This window comes from Erithacus rubecula (assembly GCF_903797595.1).
Source record: "Erithacus rubecula genome assembly, contig: scaffold_160_arrow_ctg1, whole genome shotgun sequence".
Classification (NCBI taxonomy): Eukaryota; Metazoa; Chordata; class Aves; order Passeriformes; family Muscicapidae; genus Erithacus; species Erithacus rubecula.
Genome location: NW_027636145.1, coordinates 219,095 through 240,295, shown reverse-complemented (window position 1 = coordinate 240,295; position 21,201 = coordinate 219,095). Strand labels below are relative to the sequence as shown.

At 54.6% G+C, this 21,201-nt stretch overlaps 1 protein-coding gene across 1 annotated transcript in view; it reads right to left on the bottom strand.

Annotated features, from left to right (window-relative positions):
- Window positions 1–7,371: 7,371 nt before the first annotated feature.
- Window positions 7,372–21,201, bottom strand: part of LOC306815567 (low affinity immunoglobulin gamma Fc region receptor III-A-like) — a gene marked incomplete at its 3' end in the record, with an annotated part of 108,332 nt that continues 94,502 nt past the window's right edge. The window contains exons 4-9 of the mRNA XM_079332142.1: window positions 11,484–11,738; window positions 11,273–11,384; window positions 11,106–11,173; window positions 9,367–9,388; window positions 9,078–9,276; window positions 7,372–7,500 (exon numbers count right to left, since the gene is read on the bottom strand). Coding sequence (XP_079188268.1) covers window positions 7,372–7,500; window positions 9,078–9,276; window positions 9,367–9,388; window positions 11,106–11,173; window positions 11,273–11,384; window positions 11,484–11,738 — 785 coding nt within the window. The remainder of the gene's footprint in view (window positions 7,501–9,077; window positions 9,277–9,366; window positions 9,389–11,105; window positions 11,174–11,272; window positions 11,385–11,483; window positions 11,739–21,201) is intronic.

Genomic DNA, 21,201 nt, shown 5'->3' with positions numbered 1-21,201 from the left:
TTCAAAAAACTATAGCATCTATAACCCCTATAGACAGGCTTGATAGATTTCTTGGGCACCAATGTTCAGGCAGTCAAACTGGTTTTACTGAAACCACTGGCTTTACGCCTCCTACGACTCCTACACAACCTTCAAGCAGGTACCCTGATACTAAAGTATGGACATGGGGGGAAGTCACAGAGGAATTGATTAATTATAATAGAAAATATGGGCCAGTCAAACTTCTAGAAGACAAGCCCGAGAAAACTAGAGGGCTCAGACATATTGCCTTCCCTAATGAAAAGCCAGAAAGGGGGAAACCAGTCCACAACAATCATGCCAGTCACCAGAAACTCTGGTCTTTAGGACTAAAAAGGGGAGTTCCACGAGAAGTCATGGACAGCTTGTCACATGATAAATTAGCCAAAATAATTTCCAACTGCCGCTATCCCAATCCTGTAATACTAAAGACATCTTACTTACAACCTTCAGGCAATAAGCCAAAACTTTCCCTTGCACAAGTACCAGGCAATGAAGCATTGCAACCACAACCACTGGCAGGTAATAAATCATGTGAAACACAGCAACTTCTGCCTCAGCTTCAGGAAAATAAAACAAATCAGTCTAATTTAAACTAGAAACTCTGTCTCTAATCAGTGGGTGCAGGGACGGAGATTACATGTTTTTAAGAAAGCTCACAAAAGAGCCAAAAAAAAGTGACCTACTGATTACTGCAATAGTTGGGCCCAAACGTGTACTAGTAATTTTCGTTGTTGACACCAGGGCTCAAATAAGTTGTTGGGGGTTGAGTGTTTTTTCTGTTACTGTGTCAATTGAAAGAATTTTTCCCATTATCATGCCAATGGAGCTGGCCGGGCTACACCCAGGATATCTGATGGGTCCAGACAAAAGGGGGTGGGTGGGAATGGCTCCCGGAGGGGCCTCTGAGGCTTCCGGGAGGGCACTCATGTTTCCAGCGAGCTGGGAGGAGGACGCCCGGGGATCTTCAGCCACGCGTTCGGAGCACAGGAGAGCCAGACCCTCTGCGATCACCTGCCCTGCATCTGCCCCGTTCCAGCCTCCTGCCTCTGCGGACACAGCTGATCCCCCGGACACACACGGTGAGCGAGGAGCCGCCGCTCCAGCCCGTTCCCGCCCGGGACCGGCGTGGCTGCTGCCGCCCCACCCCCCTCCCTCCTGCCTCCGTTCCCGCCTGCCCTTCGGCAAATCCGGGCTGTGGACTAAGCACAGAGACAGCGTGCTTGGATCTAAAGGGACTGACACCGAGTTATCTATTTCATTCTGTTAGCAATATTAACTGTTATTGTTTTCTGTTTGTACAGTTAGATATATTAGTAAAAGAGCTGTTATTCCCACCCCCTTATCTCTGCCTCAGAGTCCTTGATTCAAACAATTAAAATACTTGGTGGGGGGGAGTGGAACCAAAGTCTCTATTCCAAAGGGAAACTTCTGCCCTTACTGGCAGACACCTGTCCTTTCAAACCAGGACATAAGTGCTTTAAAAAATGAAGATGCTCAAAAGTGTGGGGTGATCCCCAGCAAAAGATGATGCTGTGTTATAAATGCTCTAGGGATTGCAGAGCCTATGAACATTACTTTAGTAAAACTCACATTGCCTGGGGATGACAGCCCAATAGTTATTCAAATGGTTGTTGAAGATATCCCAGACAGTTTGCTAGGACTGGATGTACTTGCAGGAAAACAGTGGGAAGACCCAGACGGTTTTTTGTGGTCTTTTGGAGCTCCTCGCCTTAATATCGGACTGCTCCAAATTGCACCTTCCCTACCATTCAGTCAAATCACTTGTGTAAAACAATACCCTCTGCCATCTGGTGCTAAGGAAGGCATTAAACCAGTGATTTAAAAATTAAAAGATCACAGAGTAATTATCAACACTCACAGTCCTTTTAATTCTCCAATTTGGCCGGTGAAAAAGCCTAATGGAATGTGGAGATTGAGAATTGATTATTGTGCCTAAATTCTAATACATGCCCCCTCACAGCAGCAGTTCCAAACTTAGCTGAACTGATATTATCAATTCAAGAAAAGGCTCACACCTTTATGGCTGTAATTGATGTAAAAGGCATGTTTTTTATGATACCTATACGGCCAGAAGACATGGATTGTTTTGCTTTCACATGGGAAGGACAACAATACACATTTACTAGGTTACCTCAAGGGTACCGACACTCTCCCACCTTAGCCCACCACGCTTTAGCCCAAGAGCTAGAAACCATACCCAAACCTGACACTGTAGCTCTGTACCAATACAGAGATGATGTGTTGATAGGAGGAGAAGAAATGAGGGATGTACAACAGGAAATAATTTCCCACCGAGAAAGCTTTGGTTTGAAGATTCCTTCAGAGAAAATATAGAAACCCTCACAGGAAGTCAAATTTTTGGGGATTTTCTGGAAGGGCAGAATGACATGCATCCCACCTGATACGTTAATCTCTTTATACCAGATCAAAATGCCTGAATCCAAAAAGGAACTCCAACAAGCTTTAGGATTGTTAGTATTTTGGAGAAAACACATTCCAGACTTTTCAATTATTGCTAGGCCTCTTTATAATCTGCTAAGAAAAGGGATGAAATGGGACTGGAGCTGAGTCCAGGAGGAAGCATTACAATTATTAATTTTTGAAGCAACAGCCCATCAGGCCCTAGGCCCTATTCACCCAACAGATCCTTTCCAGGTGGAATGGGGTTTCGCTTCTTCAGGGTTGTCTGTACACATATGGCAGAGAGGGCCTGAAGGCCCAACAAGACCTGTTAGTTTTTACACCCGTGGCTTTAAAGATGCTGAAAAAAGATACACAACTTGGGAGAAAGGACTGTTTGTTGTCAGTTTGGCTCTGATAGAAGTAGAAAAAAATCACAAGACAGCAGCCAATTGTATTGAGAGTTCCTTTTAAAGTCATTAAAACAGTTACCTCTGGGACCCCTCCTCCAGAAGGGGTTGCCCAGCGGGCCTCTGTGAGAAAATGATATGCTCAAATAGAACACTACTGTCATATTTTTCCAATCACTGAAGGCGCTGCAAAAATTGTCAATACAAGAAACAGAGAACTTGAACAGCAGCCAGGAAAAACCAGCTTCAGTGATCAAGGTAGCCCCTCCCTTCTCACCCGAGCAGACAGCGAATGCTTGGTTTACTGATGCTTCAGCCAAAAGAGAATGAAAAGTGTGGAAATATAAAGCTGTGGACTTACACACTTCCTCTGGTGAGCAGATCATCACAGAAGGGGAAGGCAGTGCTCAAATTGGAGAGCTCACAGCTCTTTGGAGTGTTTTGCAAAAGGAAAAACAAAATACTTCCCTTGTTTGTATTTAAACTGATTCTTATGATGTTTTTAAAGGCTGTACAGAATGCTTGACTTTTTGGTAACAGAATGATTGGGAAATTGATAGGATTCCAGTGTGGCAGAAAGAAAAATGGCAAGACATTTTAGAAATTGCAAGTCAGGGAAGTTTTGCCGTGGGGTGGGTAGCCTCTCACTAGACAGACAGGAATCCAGCAGGAGAATGGAATAACAGAGCTGATGAATTAGCAAGACTGAGCCCCCTGAAAAAGGAAGAAATCATTGAAGATTGGGAACAGTTGCTAGAGTGGTTACATATAAAAAGACAACACAGAGGTGCAAAGGATTTGTACAAAGAAGCTCATGCTCGAGGTTGGTCTGTTACCAGAGAAATGTGTAAAACTTGTGTATCAGCCTGCGAGCAGTGTCGCAAACGGCTGGAGAGACATCCTTTAGAGGATGATCCATTACACTTGAGAGGAGGGAAAGGCTTATGGGATGCATGGCAGGTAGATTACATTGGTCCCTTTAAGCAATCAGGAGGAAAACATTTTGTGTTAGTGGGAGTTGAGATAATGTCAGGATTGGTACAGGCCAAGGCCTTCAAAAGGGCTACAGGAGAAAATACTGTTAAAGCATTGCAGATATGATTTGGGACTTTCCCAAAACCACAAGAAATTCAATCTGATTATAGGTCTCACTTTACTGCTAAAGTAGTGCAAGATTGGGCACAAAGTGAAGGAATAAAATGGGTTTTCCACACCCCTTACTACCCTCAAGCCAAAGGAATTGTAGAAAGGACCAATGGTCTCCTGAAACGGCTTCTGAAACCACAGGAAGGAAACTGGGATGAACGGCTGCCTAAAGCTGTTCAGGGTGTTAATGAAAGATGGGGGGTGAATGGGTGCTGGAAAATCAATGCTTTTTGCCCCAAAGCTCTAACCATAATTCCTTCATTAAAAGGACCTGCTAATCCTAAGGATACAGCCCATTATCCTGGACAACCTGTCTTAGTAGACCTCCCTATGGTAGGAGAGGTACCACTTGTGCTGAAAACTCCTTCGAATAAATTTGCATGGGTAGCATCTGATGCTGTAGGAAAACAACATCAGATAAATACCCGTTGGATTATTCCATCATTCTAACGTACTGCCACTAGATGGCAGATTTTACTGTGTTTATAATTGCAGGTGAACTCCGAGGGACATTTGCAATGACATAAAGCGTGATAGCCATGCTAACAGTAATAATACTCCTCTACATCCTACCATACCTACATGGCCAAAGCCCAGCTGAATGGCCATGGACTCATGCTACCATCAGGTACACCAGTGCTCAGGGATCCTACCCTGGAGGTCGTCGTCCCAACTTAGCGACCGTAGTGTTGCATGACTCAGGGATGGGAGGAACGCCAAGTGACTGTTCCAGAGGTGATGCCCACCAGGACTGGTTTCTCATGACAACTAGTCACGGGGCGCTGACTCAAGCTCCCACAGATGGAAGAACAATGGACTGCTCCAGTATGGGCTGCCCTGCGTGTGTTCATAGCAACAAAGATGGTTTGGTGTTCCTTGAAGTGTCCTGTTTTCACCTGTTCCTCAGGGTAACGAGCTCCACATACAATAGTCCATAAATCTTCCCACCTTTTGGCCAGAAGCCAGTTGCTTTGGGAAAGGACTATAAAAGTGACTTTCTCAGAGGAGACCCCTGAGATCTCCCCAGACAGCAACAGACATCTGTTGGCTGACTCCACGAGGATTTGTCTGCCCATCTTGGTAGCTATAATCCCAACCCCCTTTCTCTCTCTCTCTCTCTCTCTGTCCCACTATCGCATTTTGGTTGGCACTAAATAAAGTGCATTTCTGTAGAAGTAAACTGGTTTTGTCCCCTGCTGTGTCTTTTGCGCTCTGAGATCCATAAAAGAACCAGTTACGACTGCCGCTCGGGTTAGGCGGACCGTGACAGGGAGTCACCAGAGCTGGGAGGACTCAGGGATGGGAGTCCAAGTGGAACGGGACTGTAGGGATTTGGGGTCCTGGATGGGGGTCCCAGGGATGAGGGTGCCAGGGGAATGGGGAGTCCTGGGAGAATCAAGGTTCAGGGGGAAGTGGGATTTTAATGGCTGGAATCTGGGGGAGACAGTTCGTTGATAATGAAGGTCCTGGCCCATGGAGACCCTGGGACTTGTCAGTCCTGAGATGGGGTCCTAGGGAAGGGGAGTCATAATGAATTGAGGCCTCTTTATTGGAGTGCCAGTGGAATGGGGTTGCCAGGGATGGGCAGTGGCTGGGTGGGCCCATGGGTCACAGCTCCTTCCCTGGGTGCCTCAGTTGTTGTGACCCAGGGCTCAGCACTGTCCCCCATGGTGTCCATGGTTTGGGGGGTCAGCCAAAACCTAAAGGCAGATTCCAAGGGGCACTTGGTCTGTGCTTCTTCTACTTCGGGTTACAATTAATTATGTGCTTTTCATTTCAGAGCATCTTAAAATATGACAATCAATACCTTTACTATTACCTACAGCCTATCATAACTACTCACATTACCATATTCATGTTACTATATTCCAATAACAAAAAAGTTAGTATGTTACAGTTTAATCTAGAATTGTTTTTCAGTTTTCTTGTAGTGGAAAATTCTGAGATCATATCTCTACTTCCATCATGGCATTTGTCTTTGTCTGTGAAAATCTTTCTGCTTGGTAAAAACATCTTTTATTTGAGTGGATTTATCCTTTGCCTGTTCCCACTCACTTGCTCTTTGCCTTCTTAGTTATCCAGTCAGACTGGCTCAGCAATTCTTTTCTTCTACATCAAAACTTGCTATCATTTCTATACCTTCTTCAGATTCTACATTCAAAGATCTTCCTGTTATACATACATATCTGTGAGACCTTCCTGTCAAATCCTTCTCCTTCCCAGACCGGTCCCTGTCCCTCCATCCCGGCCCCTCGCACCCGGTGTCCCCCGGCCCCTCCGGCCGTGCCCCCAGCAGTGCCGGCCCCGGCAGAGGCTCCGGAGCTGCTGGAGGATGAGACGTTCCCCAGGCAGCGCCAGCTGAGCCGGGCCCGGCTCCCTCACGCCGTCCCTGCCAGCAGCACTCGGGCTCCAGCAGCCCAGGCTGATCCTTTGGGATGCCCCATCCGCTTCGGAGTGCTGCCCTTTGTCAGGAACAAGCCCAGGAGCACCCGAATCATCCCCAAGGCTCTGGGACCTCCTCTGAGGCTGTGCCTGAGCCCTGAGCGGCTTTGGAGCCCGACGGGTGTCACTGCTCTGTCCCAAAATCTTGGGGCAGCAGCAATGGCAGGAGTGCCCCACCATGCCTGGCCCCGTGGGCCTCACCTGAGCACCCTGTGGAGTTCCCAGCGCTCCTGCTCCATCTGCATGGCCAGGTGCTGTTCCCGTGGGGCACCTGCTCCAGCCGCTCCCGCCTCAGCAGCTGCTCCAGCTCAGCCTTCCTGGCCGGCCAGCGTGAAGCACCGGCCACAGGCACAGGCACTGAACCATGTCCAGCACCAGGAAAAGCTCCAGGAAACCTTCCCAGCAGCCAAACCACCTCCTTGTGGGCAGAGCTGGGGGCACCTGAGCCCCAAAATGTTTCCAGTGCCGCCACAGCTGTCCAAAATCCCCAGGAGAGGCAGCAGAGACATGTGTTTGTGCACAGGGATGGTGTAGCAGCTGGGCTGAAATTCAGGAAACCAGGCCGTAATTACAACAGCTCGTTAAGGGTCTGATCCTCCTTCCTTTCCCCCTCCTCCTCCTCCTCCAACCCCCCCCCCCCCCCCCGCCCACTGTGGCTGCTGTGTCAGGACCAGCAGTGGCCCAGGAAGAGCAGCAGCTCCAAACGTGCTGTGGAGCCCCTGAGGAGCCCTGGCAGTGTCAGCAAGGAGCACCTGCTTTCCTCAACATGCCAGGGGAATTCAACATTCCCAGAGCTGCTGTGCCAGGGCTGAAGGACGAAAAGGCTGTGAGAGTCTGAGGGTTTTCAGGAATTGTGGTGGAAAGGCACGAGAGGTGCTGCTGTGGGCCTGAGACCTGCCTGGGGTTGGGTGCTGCCTTCCTTGCGCTCCCATCAGGGAGAGCGGTGGCGGGTGTTGCGCAGGGTGTGTGCCTGGGCCGGGACACTGCTCTGCTGCCACTGGGCACCAGTGTCCAAGCTGCTGCCTTCATCTCTTCTGCCCAGGCGCTGCCGGTGCTGGTGCTGGGACCGATTGGTGCAAAGCGTGAGTTTGCCAAAGGAGCAATTTGGGCTCGTCCGTCCCGCCCGAGGCCACCATGGCCCCTGAGGGGTTGGAGCTGGCACCGGGGCGCCCCCTGCTGGGCGGGAGTGCTCCCTGCAGCGCCCCCTGCTGGGCAGGAGTGCTCCCTGCAGCGCCCCCTGCTGGCCATGTCAATAACTGCACCAAAGATGAACAAATCGCCCTGAGCAGGTTGGAAATTTCTGTTTTCGTCTTGCTGTTTGTTCTGTTCTGTAAATTTCCTAGAATTTATCTGATATATCCTTTCTTACAATTTTTCCTGGAAGCCCCATAATTTTCTGTTATAACATTTTGGGGGATGGGTACTCTTTCAATTCCAGGAAGGTTCCTGCATTCCTTCACAGAGGTTTCTTATTCTAACCAAGACAGTTTCCAGCTCCTGTTGGGTTCCAATGTTGCGGTGTTCCAGATGGGGCAGACACTCCAAGAGCAGACAGGGTCAGACACTTGTCCACCTCATGCTCTGCCTTTTTATCCCTTGGGCCACCAAAGGCCCTCTCCCCGGGTGGGACTCCTGATCACTCAGCCACTCAGGAAGTGGGTTCAGCAGAGCATCCCACTGTCCCCAGTGTGCTGTGGCTGACAGACTGACTGACACACGGGGCTCTATGTCACGAAAAGCAAGGCCTGGCCCAGCCCTGTCACACACACGTGATCCAAAATGTCTCAAGACATCCAACTCTTCCTGACACTGACACCCCACCCGTGCAAAGGTCTGATCCCAACTGCCCTGGAAAATGGGGAGGCTGAAGAACGCCCTCAGGGCATTTGTGACATCATCGTGTGGGGAATACGGCACAGGAGAGGTTTGAGACAGAGGGGAAGGAATCAAGAACACTGGTTTGTATTGGCAGTCCAAAATTGGAGAATGCCATTCCTAAAGCCCAATAGAGCTGAACAAACACCATCACTGCCAGTTGAACTAAAAAGCTGCATTTGTGCCAATAAGAGGGCAATGAGTCCTGTGTTCCCCAGGCACAGGGAGGAGAGATGAGGAGCTGTGTGTGTACTGGGAGTGCTGAGAGGGGCATTGCAGAGGCACTGGGAGTACAGGGGTACTGGGAGAGAGAATGGGAACCACCTGGATCTACTGGGAGCAATGGAGAGGCACTGGGAGGGGAAATAGGGAGCCCTTGTGGGTACAGAGAGCACAATGGGGAGGGAATGGGGATGTTTCTAAGGGTTCTGGGAGCACTTGAATGTGGAATGGGGAACCACTGCTCCCACTGTAGTGGGAGGGGTGTGGGGAAGCCCTTGGGGCTTCAGGGTACATGGAGAGCTCTGGGTGCCCTGTGTAGCCTCACACGTGACCCTGCATTGTGCCCATCTACCCGTGAATTTTTGGCATCCACAGGAGCAGTGGAAGGGAAACACATGTGTGGCTGCCCATGGGTGGGGTCCCCAATGCCCCTAGTGCCCCCAGTGCCCAGCCATGCCCCGAGTGTCACAGCACATTCCCATAGATGTCCCTGCATTCCCGCGGTCGCCCATGGGTTGCTGGCAGCTCTGCGTAGGTCACCTGGAGATCCTGGAGTGTGGTGGCACGGGGGAACACTGTGAGAGACACTGGCTGTGGCCTCTGGACAGGGGGACACTTATGGGTGACGTGTCCCTCTGCGTGTCCCAGCCCGGACTCACCCCCCGTCTGCTTGGTGCTCACGATGTGGGTGTACAGCACCTCCCCCTCCTCTGGGGGAGCCGGGGTCTGTGGAGGGACCCTGAGGGAATAAAGGGGATGTGTGGGAGGGAATGGGAGGTCTTGTAGGTTGGGGTCAAAGGCCAGAGTGTGGTTTGAGTCCTCCACTCACCTTTTCTGTTGCTTCCTGGAAGCTGCAAAGGAAAGAGGGGAAGGGTAACTGTGGGGTCCCCAGGGCCCTGACCTCTCTCTAGACTCCTCGAAGTCCACTGCACCCTCCATTTTTGCCAGGACTCCTGAGCACTTCTAGTGCCCTCCAGAATCCCTGAATCACCCAAGTGTTCTAAACTGCCTGAGCGCCTCGAAGCTCAAGCCTGGCAGGGAGGGGGACCCTCCATCTTCCTCCAGTATCACTGCAAGAACCCCGCAAAATCCCTGCAAGGCATCCAGTACCACCCCGAATTCTTTAGGGCCCTGAGCAGAGGGTTTGAGTTCTCAGCACAGCCCTAGTCAGGGGCTTTAAGTGTCACCCCATCACCCCCACATTTTGGTGGCCCCCAAGCTCCTTGGGGCCATCATTGTCCCCATTGACACCCACACATGTTGTTCCACCGGTGCCAGCCAACAGCTCCACCCGTGAGCAGGAGCAGGAAGAGAAGGGACCCGCCAAGGCCTGTGGCCACTGCTGGAGACAGAAGGAACACATCAGGTTCACCTGTCACTGCAGGGGTCCTGCAATCCCAATGGCCCCGTGTGACCCCACCTGTGTTCCAGTGGTGTCCTGTGGTTCCCTGTGGTGTCACTTCCAGGGCCAGCTCTGGGCTGAGTGCCTGGAACACGCGGTGCCCGTCCTGTCCCAGCTGGTTGGTGGCCACGCACTGGTAGGTGCCCGAATGTCCCACATCGACGACCCCAAGCTCCAGGAGGGGACCCTGGGCCACCTTGTGCCCGTCGTGCAGCCAGGTGAAGGTGACAGGGGCTGAGCCCACCTGCACTGAGCAGTGCAGGGTCACGGGTTCACCTGGGCACACCTGGAGTGCCGGGGGGCCGGGGGTGATGGTGGCATTGGCCACGGGCACTGCAGGGACACAGACAGGGCTGAGGCGGGGGGGAGGGGCTGGCACCTGCTAGGGAGAAGGGGCCGGAGTGGGGGATAAGTTTGGGATGGGTGGGAAGGGAATTCCATGGGCAGAACCACTTGTAGCCCAAGGGCCCCTCTTGCCCAAGATGGTGACATTCAGGGGGACCCTGTCAACCACGGTGTCAGAACGCATACTGGCCCCTGTTTTGGTGCCACAGCTCCAAGTGAGGGTCCATGCCCTGTCTTGTCCCCAAGCCCACCTGCTGCCCAGAGAAGGACAGGGGACCTTTCCCCGCGGCCACTGTTCAGCTCAGCACCAAGCAGTCCCCTAATGCCACCTGACCCCCGGGGGTCTGCACACACAGGGACACCCCCGAGAGTAGGATCCCGGCAGGGTGACACAGGAGGGACTGGGGACATGGGAGAAATGGGGTACACCAGGGAGCAGTGAATGATTCCAGGAGGTGGAGGATCTGAGGGGTGTCAGGATCCCAGTGAAGAAGAAGACAGTGGGGAGGATTGGAACAGGGTGGAAGTGACCCCAAGGACTGATGGGATATTCAGAGAGAAGACACCAGGAAAGGACTGAAGGGAAGATTTTGGGTGCCCTGACAGGGATGGTGACCTATTGCCAATGCAGGGAATTCAGATAGGCACAGTTGCACTCAGGAAGGGGCTGAGGGGACATGGTAAGGGATGCAGACATCAGGAGAGGCGATTCAGGGACCCAGGGAGACAGCTGGGAAGGCAGGGTGGCACACAGAGGGTTGAGCAGGGATGGGAGAGCTGTGAGGGCTGTGGGGGCTCCTCGTGCCCATCCCCGCACTCACTGTGCACCGTGACGCCGAGCCGGGCGCTGCTCTTCTGCACGGCCCCCCCCTCGGAGCGCACCTCGCAGCTGTAATTCCCCGAGTGGGAGACCCCCACGGCGGGCACCAGGAGCTGCGGGGACCCCTGCGGATCCCCCATCAACTGCCCGTCCCGGTAGAAGCGGTACAGGAGCAGGACTCGGGGCCACAGGGGGCTGGGGGTGCTGAGGCAGCTGAGATTGAGGGGGGACCCCTCGGGGAGCTCAAGGGGACCCTCCAGCACCGGCACAGCGAAGAGCTCTGGGAAGGAGATGGGGGTGAGGACTGTGACTCTGAGTCCACTGAAAAGTAGCTTTGAAGGTGTCAGGATATTCGAATTCAAGCTGTGGGTGTGCTCACCATGCACTGTCACCGTGACCGGTGCTGACAGTGACATTCCTGAGGCCACCCAGCCCCCGCAGCTGTAGCGCCCACTGTTGTGCAGCTGCAGGGCGGGTAGGAACAGCTCGGTGCCCCTGAGGGACCCCACGAGTTCCTTCTCCTCCTTATAAAATCGCACCCTGCTGACAGGTCTGTCCTGCCAGCCCCGGCAGCGCAGTGTCACCATGTCCCCCTCCAGCAGTTCCCGTGCTGGCACCTGCAGCACCAGCGGCTCTGTGGGACAGGAGGGTCTCGTCACACTGAGGAGCCCGAGACAGGTCCAGAGTAGGTGCCCATGGCAGTGGGGACATCCAGGTGGAGTGTCCACTGCATGGGAGGGTCACAGGGTCACCAGGAGCAGTTCCATGACACAGCTGTAACCACGGAGGTCCCACCACACTGGGATCCACTGGGATGTCCCTGTGTGCAAGGGACAGGCTCTCGCCACATGAGGGGTGTGAGGCCACCACGGAGTGGAGCCCACCCAGACCTATCAGGGAACCACCCTGAGCATTTCAGATCCCCCCTCACCATCTGACACCATCATGGGGGAGCTGATCCCGGCCCCGGGTTTCTCACACTGGTAGCTGCCACTCTCGGTGACAAGGAACTGTTTACGTCGCTCCTTCCACCAGCGCTGCCTGTCCTTGTACCAGGTGGTGGCACCGGCGGTCCCCGAGCCCTGGCAGGTCAGTGTCACCTGGTCCCACAGCACTGCCGGCATCCAGGGGGGCTCCACCAGGACCTGGACACTCTGGGCACCTGCAGGTGACAGGGGACACCAGCCTGCCGGGGCCACCACGGGGCTGGGGACAGCGGGGCAGGGACATGGCATCCCCCGAGGACTCACCAGCAAGGCCGAGGGTCTGGGCTGGAAGGGAGAAGGGACAGGACTGGGTGGGGGTGGCACCGTGGGGAGAGTGGCACCCAGGATCAGGGAGTGGGGTTGTCCTCAAAATGTCCCCTTGAGGACACCCTTCTTGTAGGAAAGTGCACGGTCCCCTACAGGTCTGCAGAGGCTACCAGGGTAGAGCTCTGTTTCATATGTCTGGGTGACATGGGCACCTCTGGAATGGGGTCAGCATGGCCATCTCATGCTGGCACAGGTCACCCCCACCAACCCTGTGGGCACCTCCCCATGGTGCCTCCCCTCTGTCCCTTTCTCCAGAGCTGCCCCTGCTCCATGCAGTCAAACTCCACATCCCTGTCTTTGAATCCCTATCCCCCATCCCTCTCCCATATTCCACTTCCATTGTTCCTGTCCCTAGGGCCATCCCAAAAACCTGGTCACATTGAGGGGCTACTGGCTCTGTCCCCCACCGGCTCTGCTGGCATTGGGGACCTCAGGGGACCCCACAGCCCCCCTGTGCCCCCTCCCCATTGCTCTTTTCCTCACCAGGGCCCATCCCCGGGGCACTCACCCCACAGGAGCAACGCCACCTTCCTGGCCACCCTGGTGTCCCCGGCCATGGGCACTGGCTGTCACTTGCTGCTGGGGCCACCTGTCCCCTGGCTGGCGGCTCTTGGGATGAAGGGACAGGAAGCGAGGTCACGTCTTGTCCTCATGTGTAGGTGGCCCTTGGTGGGGGCAGGGTGTGGACAGGATGGGGGCAGGGTGGGGACCTTGTGGGACATGGGGGTGATGGTGGGACATGGTGAGGACAGGATGTTGTCAGAATTTGGATGCTGAGGCGGGGCAAGGTGCCAAGGATGGGTGTCCAGGGCACTGTGTTCCCAGGGATGGGGTCCCTTGGGAATGGGGGTCCCATGGGTTGGGTGGATTCAGACTCAGGGAGGAGTGTCCCAGATGAAGGTGGCCTCCAGGGATTTGTGATCATGGGATGGATCCCAGGGATGGGGATGCCAGGGAAATGGGTGTCCTTTTGGAATCATGGTCCCTAGGCAAGGGGAATGGGCAGTGCCAGGCATGAGCAATAGCTGGGCAGGTCCGAAGGTCACAGCTCCTTCCCTGGGTGCTTCATATTTTGGGGTGAAGCAGGGCCCAACGCTGCCCCCCTGGCATGCACATTTCCTGGGCAGGCATCACATGGGGGTCCTGGGTAGCTCTGTTTCTGTTCCCTCCCCTGCCCTCGACGTTTTCCTCCCTTTATTTCCCTGTTTTCCTTATTTCCCTCACTTTTGTGCCATGCTCCCTCACTCCCAATTCCTGGCTCAGAAATCCTGGGAAACACCTGTGCAGGGAATGGGCTGGGTGGACCCTAGGGAGGGAGAACAGGGGGTGGGGAGTCTGCAGGGAGGGGTGGGGAGAATGTGGGGGATTGGGGTGTCCAGCTGTGCCCCCCCAACATTTTCAGTTTCTTGCAGCAGAAGGAAGAGGCCGTTTGTGCTGAGAGTCACACGGGGTGGGTTCTGTTCTGGGGGCATATCCAGGGGGTCCTGCCTGAGGGGATCCTGTTCTGGGGGTGACACGTTCTGGGTGGATTTTGTCCCAGTGGTGACACATCCCAGCGAGGGAGATCCTATCCTGGGGGATGGTGGTTCTGGACAGGGTCCCTGGACACATTCCTTGAGCAAGTCCCTGTCCAGGGTAGGACACATCCTGGAGACCCCTGTCCCTGGCAGGGGGCCCTGCCAACCCCCTCTGTCCTCAGTGGGGCACTGTGACCTCTGTGACCTCTGGGGTGTCCCAACTCAGGGTGTGACCCACCCACTCTACACCCCCACATTGGCTGCCCCCACCCATCTGGGAACCTCAATCCCCATTTGGGAACCCTCACAGGTGCAGCACCTGGGCCCCATTGCACAGCCCACCGAGATCATTCTGTGGGTGAAAAACCCCAGCAGGGCTGACTGGGGGAATAGACATGGGCTGGTGTCAGTCAGGGAGGGCACAGATACCCCAAACCCAAAGCTCAACCCCACACCCGAAACCCCTGCAGTGCCTCAGTGCTGGCAACCAGGAGATGGATGAGACCCTCCCTATGAAACACTTCTGAAGTTCTTGGGGGGTTTCCCCTCCCTCTCCTGCTCCCCACAATGCCCCCACGGGGTTTCTGTCACAAGGGGATTAGGACACTTTGGGTTTATTTGATTTGGAGAGAAATCCTGTTCCAGACCTCTCCAATTTCGCTGGCCCCCTGCAGGATCTGAGCCAGCAAGAGCAGCTGGGGAATGGAGCCCCAGGCAGGAAGGAGCTCCCAAACTCCTGCTCCTTGAAGCCAGTGGCCATCCAAGTGTGGGCCCAGCCATGGCCCAGCCCCAGTGCACAGGGATGGGCATTGGCCAGCCCTGCTCTGGCCAGCCCCAGGTGGCAGCCAGGACCTGAGGCTCCCCCTGCCCCCTTGGCTTTGATTCTTGCAGCTTTTGAGCTGCTGCAAAGGTGAGAATTCTTTCTGTGGCCAAAAAAGGCCTGGCTGTGGTTTGCTCAGCCCTGCAAGAAGCACAAAAGCCAGTGTGAGCCCAAGCAGTGGCTCTGTGAGGCCCTTTGATGGTTTTCAGAGCAGGGCTGGCTGGAAACCCCCTCTGCAGGGGCAGCTGTGAGAGAACCAGTCCAGAAATGCAGCAATTGATCATTTGGTGCCTGTCCCCAAGGCACTGAGGGAGCCCCAGAACTGCTGTAATGATACCAACAATCTGCTCAACAACCTGACCAGGTCCCTCCTCCTCCTTCCTGCCTTGCCGTGGTTGGCAGTGCCCGGATGTCCCCGCACCCACTGGTCTCTCTCTGCCCTCTGTAGCTGAACAGGGAGAGAAAATTGAAAAAAGGGTTCCTGGGCTGAGACAAGCACCAGGAGAGATTGCTCATCAAATCCTACCACAGGAGAAACAGGCTCAGAATCAGGGATTTTAATTGAATTTTTTGCTGACAAAATCAGAGCAGGATAAGGAGAAGTCAAACAAATCCTTCTAAACATTTTCTCCCGAGCAAAAACTCCTTTCCAGGCATTTCCTCCTCCCTCCATCGGAGCAAGGAGTCGGGAATGCGTTCGTGGGCAGTTCAGCACAGTTTTTTCTGATGTTGTTCAGCCAAGGTGGGGTCCCTGCCTTCCAGGGAGACCCTTCTCCAGGGACTTCTCCAGCACGAGTCCTTCCTGTGGGCTGCAGATCTCTCCCAAGTGCTCCAGCAGGGGCTTCCCACGGGCTCACAGCCCCCTCGGGCACCCCCTGCTCTGCCGGGGCTCCTGCAGGGCTGCAGGGGGGTCTCTGATTTCCAGGGACCCCCACGGGCTGCCAGGGAATCTATGGAGCCCCTCGTGCCCCTCCTTCCTCCCTGCAGGGCTGTTCCTCTCGCAGCCTCGGGCTCCACTTGGCTGCAGCAATTCCATCTCTGCCTTCCCTTGGATTTGTCCTTCCCAGCTTCTGGAGCTTCTGCACCCACCCCCTGCCCTCTATCCCATATCTGCTCCAGGACATCCCGTGAGTCCCGGGAGCTGCTGGGGGAGCTGCCTGGCAATAGTCACTCCCGATATGTTACGACAGTGGTTTCGGGCACGCTGTCACAATGGGCTCAGACACATCCCAGCCGTCGGTTCCATCACATTGTGACAGTCTCAGGGACATTGTCACACCTCCCACACTCCATGGCAGCGCCGGCACTGGCAGTGCCATGGCAGCTGCAGGTGCCGGCACAGGGTCCCGGTCCCTCCGTGCCGGGGGCTCCTCCCAGCGGTCCCACCTCCCCCTCCGTCAGCAGCTTTACCCACCGGGATTTCTGTCCGTCATTCCCAAGGTCTCATCGCAAGGGTTGTCAGCAGGGATACTGATCTTCCTAATCCAAATAAATTCATTTAACTGTTAAAGTACCCCTTCATTCTGATGCCTAAAGCGGCTGACCTGAACAGACACTAGGCAGAGTTAAAGGAATAAAATAGGGATTTACTAAAGGGCCTTCCAAGAATTCACCTTGGGCACTACAACAGCCCAGCCGAGGCTACACCCAAGCTGGAGTCACGACTTTTCACACTTTTATAAGTTTTGGTCCATTCACATATTATGGTTAATTGTCCAATTCCTGTTCCAGGTTATGCAACCCCACCCTCCCAGATTGGTCTCCCCAGGTCAGTGCTGTTTGCACTTTTTGTATAAATTTCACATTTTGGACCTGTAAGGAAAATTAATCCACAAACACCATTGGTTTATGTCCATAAAGGAGACAGAGGAGTCCTTTTTGCTTTATTCAAATAAAGGGAGAAGCCATGGGGCACTCCCCTGGGATCTCTCGGATTTTTAGAGGATGCAGCCTCCTTTTCATCCTAATTTCCCGTCCACTTTTCCCTCTCTCTTTCCCCATTGGCTGAGGTACTTGAGAGGCACAGACTTCCCGGAATGCCTGACACCTGACATTCCCCTCTAATGTAAAACCCTTCCCTTTTAATTTTTAATTCTTGTAGAATTCATAGTTTCCCCCCCTATTGCTTCTTTCATCTTCTGTTAGCCAATTTCATTTACCAAAAAACCGACAGTTTGTTTTTAAAGGCAAGTCTCTTTTTCCATTCATTAATCAGTGGAATGTCTCCCATTGTTACTTTTATCTCTAGGTGCTGACTTTATCTACCAACAGATCTGCAACTTATTTGTAAAGACAAATGTATCATTCCTCTCAACATGAAAAACGGACTTCAAAGGTGATCTTTCCATCATTTGTGGAACAATGGAAAGTGAAACAGAAACAGAGCCAGCGATCTGTAATTTTATTTTTTTATGCCATGTATGTTGCGATTTTGTGGCTAACATGTCATCCCCCATGGCCGCTGTCTCCCCGTGTCGCTGCCCACATCTGTCCCACGATTCCAGATCGCAGCTCCATGGCTGCTTTGCTCATATGTTCCCCGGTTCTTCAGACCGTGCCCTGCATCTCCTCGGACAAAATTTTTAAATTTTTTTTTCCCCACCTCTTGGCTGGTCCCTCACCACAGTTCTTGAGACCGCTGTCCCCACAACTCGTTCATGCTCCCAAGCTCTACAGTGCAATATATTTTCCGGTTTGTAGCCTTTTCTTGTTCCTAGCCATCCTGCAGCTCACTGTAGCTGTAGTCTTTTGCTACTTTGTATATTCCATTTCTGAGTCCCTTGGTGCCTTTTAACCCATCATTTAAGGCATCACAGAGAATTACACCCCATGTGTGCACAGATCACGCCCCCACCCCTACAGCACCTGTCCCCATGGTCACATTCCAATGGCCCTGTGCCTGTGATCCCATTCCCACGGTACCTGCCCCCATGCCCCATCTGCTTGGGACGTGGCCCTTGTCTCTGTCCCTGCATCCATGTCTCCCTGTCCCTGTCCCTACAGCTGCCCCAGCTCCAAGGTTCCTTTTGCCACATCCTTGTCCCCAAATTTCTGTGCCCTTGTTCCTATCCCCATATCCCAGATGCCTTGTTCCTGTCCTCACGGTCACCCCACGACTCTGGTCACACTGGGGTCCATGCCCATGCCCTGGCTCTGCTGGCCTTGGGGACCTCAGAGGACCCCACAGCCCCCTGTGCCCTCTCCCCACCGCTCTCTGCCTCACCAGGGCCCATCCCCAGAGTGTCAGGCCCTTGCCCGGGGCACTCACCCCACAGGAGCAGCGTCACCTTCCCGGCCATCCCGGTGTCCCCAGCCATGGGCACTGGCTGTCACTCGCTGCTGGGGCCACCTGTCCCCTGGCTGGCGGCTCTTGGGATGAAGGGACAGGAAGCGAGGTCACGTCTCGTCCTCATGTGTAGGTGGCCCTTGGTGGGGGCAGGGTGTGGACAGGATGGGGGCAGGGTGGGGAACCCGTGGGATATGGGGGTGATGGTGGGACATGGTGGAGATAGGATGTTGCCAGAATTTTGAGGCTGAGTTGTTGCAGGGAGCCAAGGATGGGTGTCATGGCATGTGGGTCCCAGAACTGGCGGTGCAGGGCAAAAAAAGAGACTCTCGGGAATGGGGGTTGTGGGGGAAGAAGCAGCCCATGGATGGGATCAAGGCAATGGTGGTGCTGGGCAATGGGAGAGCTGGGGTGGGGATCCCAGGGAGAAGAGACCCAGGGAATGGGGGTGTCATGGTTGGGTTCCCATGGAAAGGGGGGTGCCAGGGATTGGCAGTGGCTGCGGGGGTACAGGGGTCACAGCTCCATCACAGAGTCTCTCACATTTTGGGCTGACTCAGAGCCCACCAAAGCCCCCTCCGGGTGCTCACGGCCAGGGGCATTCCCCAGGCTTGTCCTGGGAGGTTCTGGCTCTCTGCCCCACACACCCCTGGGCTTTTTCCCATCCCACCCATTTCCAGGCTCAGTCATCCCAGGGAACACCTGAGCAGGTAACAGGTGGGAGATCCCAGGGAGGAGATGAGGGGGTTGGGGATGCAGGCAGTGGTTGGGGAGCTGTGGGGGATGGGGCTGTCTGCCATGCTCCCCCAAGATTTTCACTTTCTCTTTACTGCAGCAGAAGGAAGAGGCCGTTTGTGCAGAGGCCAGGATGTGGATTCTGTCCTGGGGGCACATCCAGAGGGGTCCTGCCCTGAGGGAAAAGAGCTCCTCTGGGCTGGTGACACCTGGGTCTTGTCCCAAGGGGCTCCTTGTTCTGGGGGTGCCATCCTGGGGATTCCTGTCCCAGGGGTGGCACAGCCTGGACACCTCTGTCCTGGGGGGGCCTGAGCATTCCTGTTGCCCCCAGTGGGGCCTTGGCACCTCTGGGGTGCCCAGATTTAAGGGCATGCCTGTGATGACCTTGCCCTGATGATGGGAAATCCCAGGTGCATTTGGTTGCACAGCAATCTGTGGAAATGCCCGTGTGTCCCTCAGGCTCTGATTCCTGGTGAATGCACTGCACCCTGCCCTGAATTCCCCTGCCTGGGCACTCCCTGCTCCTGCTGGGACACCCCTGTGCCCCAGAGCCACGTATGGAGCCCCTGCTCCTTATTTCCACACATTTCCCTCTCTTCTGGTGTCCATATCCACAACTCAAACATTCTTTCCAGGAGGTTCCAGAGGGCTGCAGGTTTTGTTCAAGGAGGAGGGTCCCAGTTAGGCTGTTGAGCAGATACTTGTGGGGTTTGCAGCAGTTCTGGGGCTCTCTCAGTGTCTTGGGGACAGGCACCAAATGATCAATTGCTGCATTTCCGGACTGGTTCCCTCACAGCTGCCCCTGCAGGGGGGGTTTCCAGCCAGCCCTGCTCTGAAAACCATCAAAGGGCCTCACAGAGCCACTGCTTGGGCTCACACTGGCTTTTGTGCTTCCTGCAGGGCTGAGCAAACCACAGCCAGGCCTTTTTTGGCCACAGAAAGAATTCTCACCTTTGCAGCAGCTCAAAAGCTGCAAGAATCAAAGCCAAGGGGGTGGGGGGAGCCTCAGGTCCTGGCTGCCACCTGGGGCTGGTCAGAGCAGGGCTGGCCAATGCCCATCCCTGGGCACTGGGGCTGGGCCATGGCTGGTCCCACACTTGGATGGCCACTGGATTGAAGGAGCAGGAGTTTGGGAGCTCCTTCCAGCCTGGGGCTCCATTCCCCAGCTGCTCTTGCTGGCTCAGATCCTGCAGGGGACCAGCGAAATTGGGGAGGTCTGGAACAGGATTTCTCTCCAAATCAAATAAACCCAAAGTGTCCCAACCCCTTGTGACAGAAACCCCGTGGGGGGATTGTGGGGAGCAGGAGAGGGAGGGGAAACCCCCCAAGAGCTTCAGAAGTGTTTCATGGGGAGAGTCTCATCCATCTCCTGGTTGCCAGCACTGAGGCCCTGCAGGGGTTTCGGGTGTGGGGTTGAGCTTTGGGTGTTTTTGGGGTGTCTGTGCCCTCCCTGACTGATACCAGCCTATGTCTGTTCCCCCCAGTCAGCCCTGCTGAGGTTTCCCACCCACAGAATGATCTCGGTGGGCTGTGCAATGGGGCCAAGGTGCTGCACCTGTGAGGGTTCCCAAATGGGGATTGAGGCTCCCAGATGGGCGGGGGCAGCCAATGTGGGGGTGTAGAGTGGGTGGGTCACACCCTGAGTTGGGACACCCCAGAGGTCACAGAGGTCACAGTACCCCAGTGAGGACAGAGGGGGTTGGCAGGGCCCCCTGCCTAGGACAGGGGTCTCCAGGATGTGTCCTACCCTGGACAGGGACTTGCTCAAGGAATGTGTCCAGGGACCCTGTCCAGAACCACCATCCCCCAGGATAGGATCTCCCTCGCTGGGATGTATCACCACTGGGACAAAATCCACCCAGAACGTGTCACCCCCAGAACAGGATCCCCTCAGGCAGGACCCCCTGGATATGCCCCCAGAACAGAACCCACCCAGTGTGACTCTCAGCACAAGCAGCCTCTTCCTTCTGCTGCAGGAGATACAAAGTGAAAGTGTTGGGGAAGCACAGCTGGACACCCTCATTCCCCACAGCCTCCCCACCCCTCCCTGCAGACCCCCCACCCTCTTTTCTCCTTCCCTGGTGTTCCCTCATGCTGTTCCTTGCCAAGGTGCTCTCCAGGATTTTTGAGTCAGGAACTGGGAGTGAGGGGGCATGGCACAAAAGTAAGGAAAATGTAGAAAACAGAAATTAAGAGAGGAAAAAGTCAAGGATGGGGGAGGGCACAGGAGCAGAATTACCCAGGACCCCCAAGTGATGCTTCCCCAGGAATGGAGCACCCCAGGGGGACAGCGTGAGACCCTGAGTCACCCCAAAATCTGAGCACCCAGGGAAGAAGCTCTGACCCACAGGACTGCCCAGCCACTGCCCATCCCTGGCACCCCCCCTTCCCCTGGGAACCCAGCTATGGGGACTCCCATTCCTTCT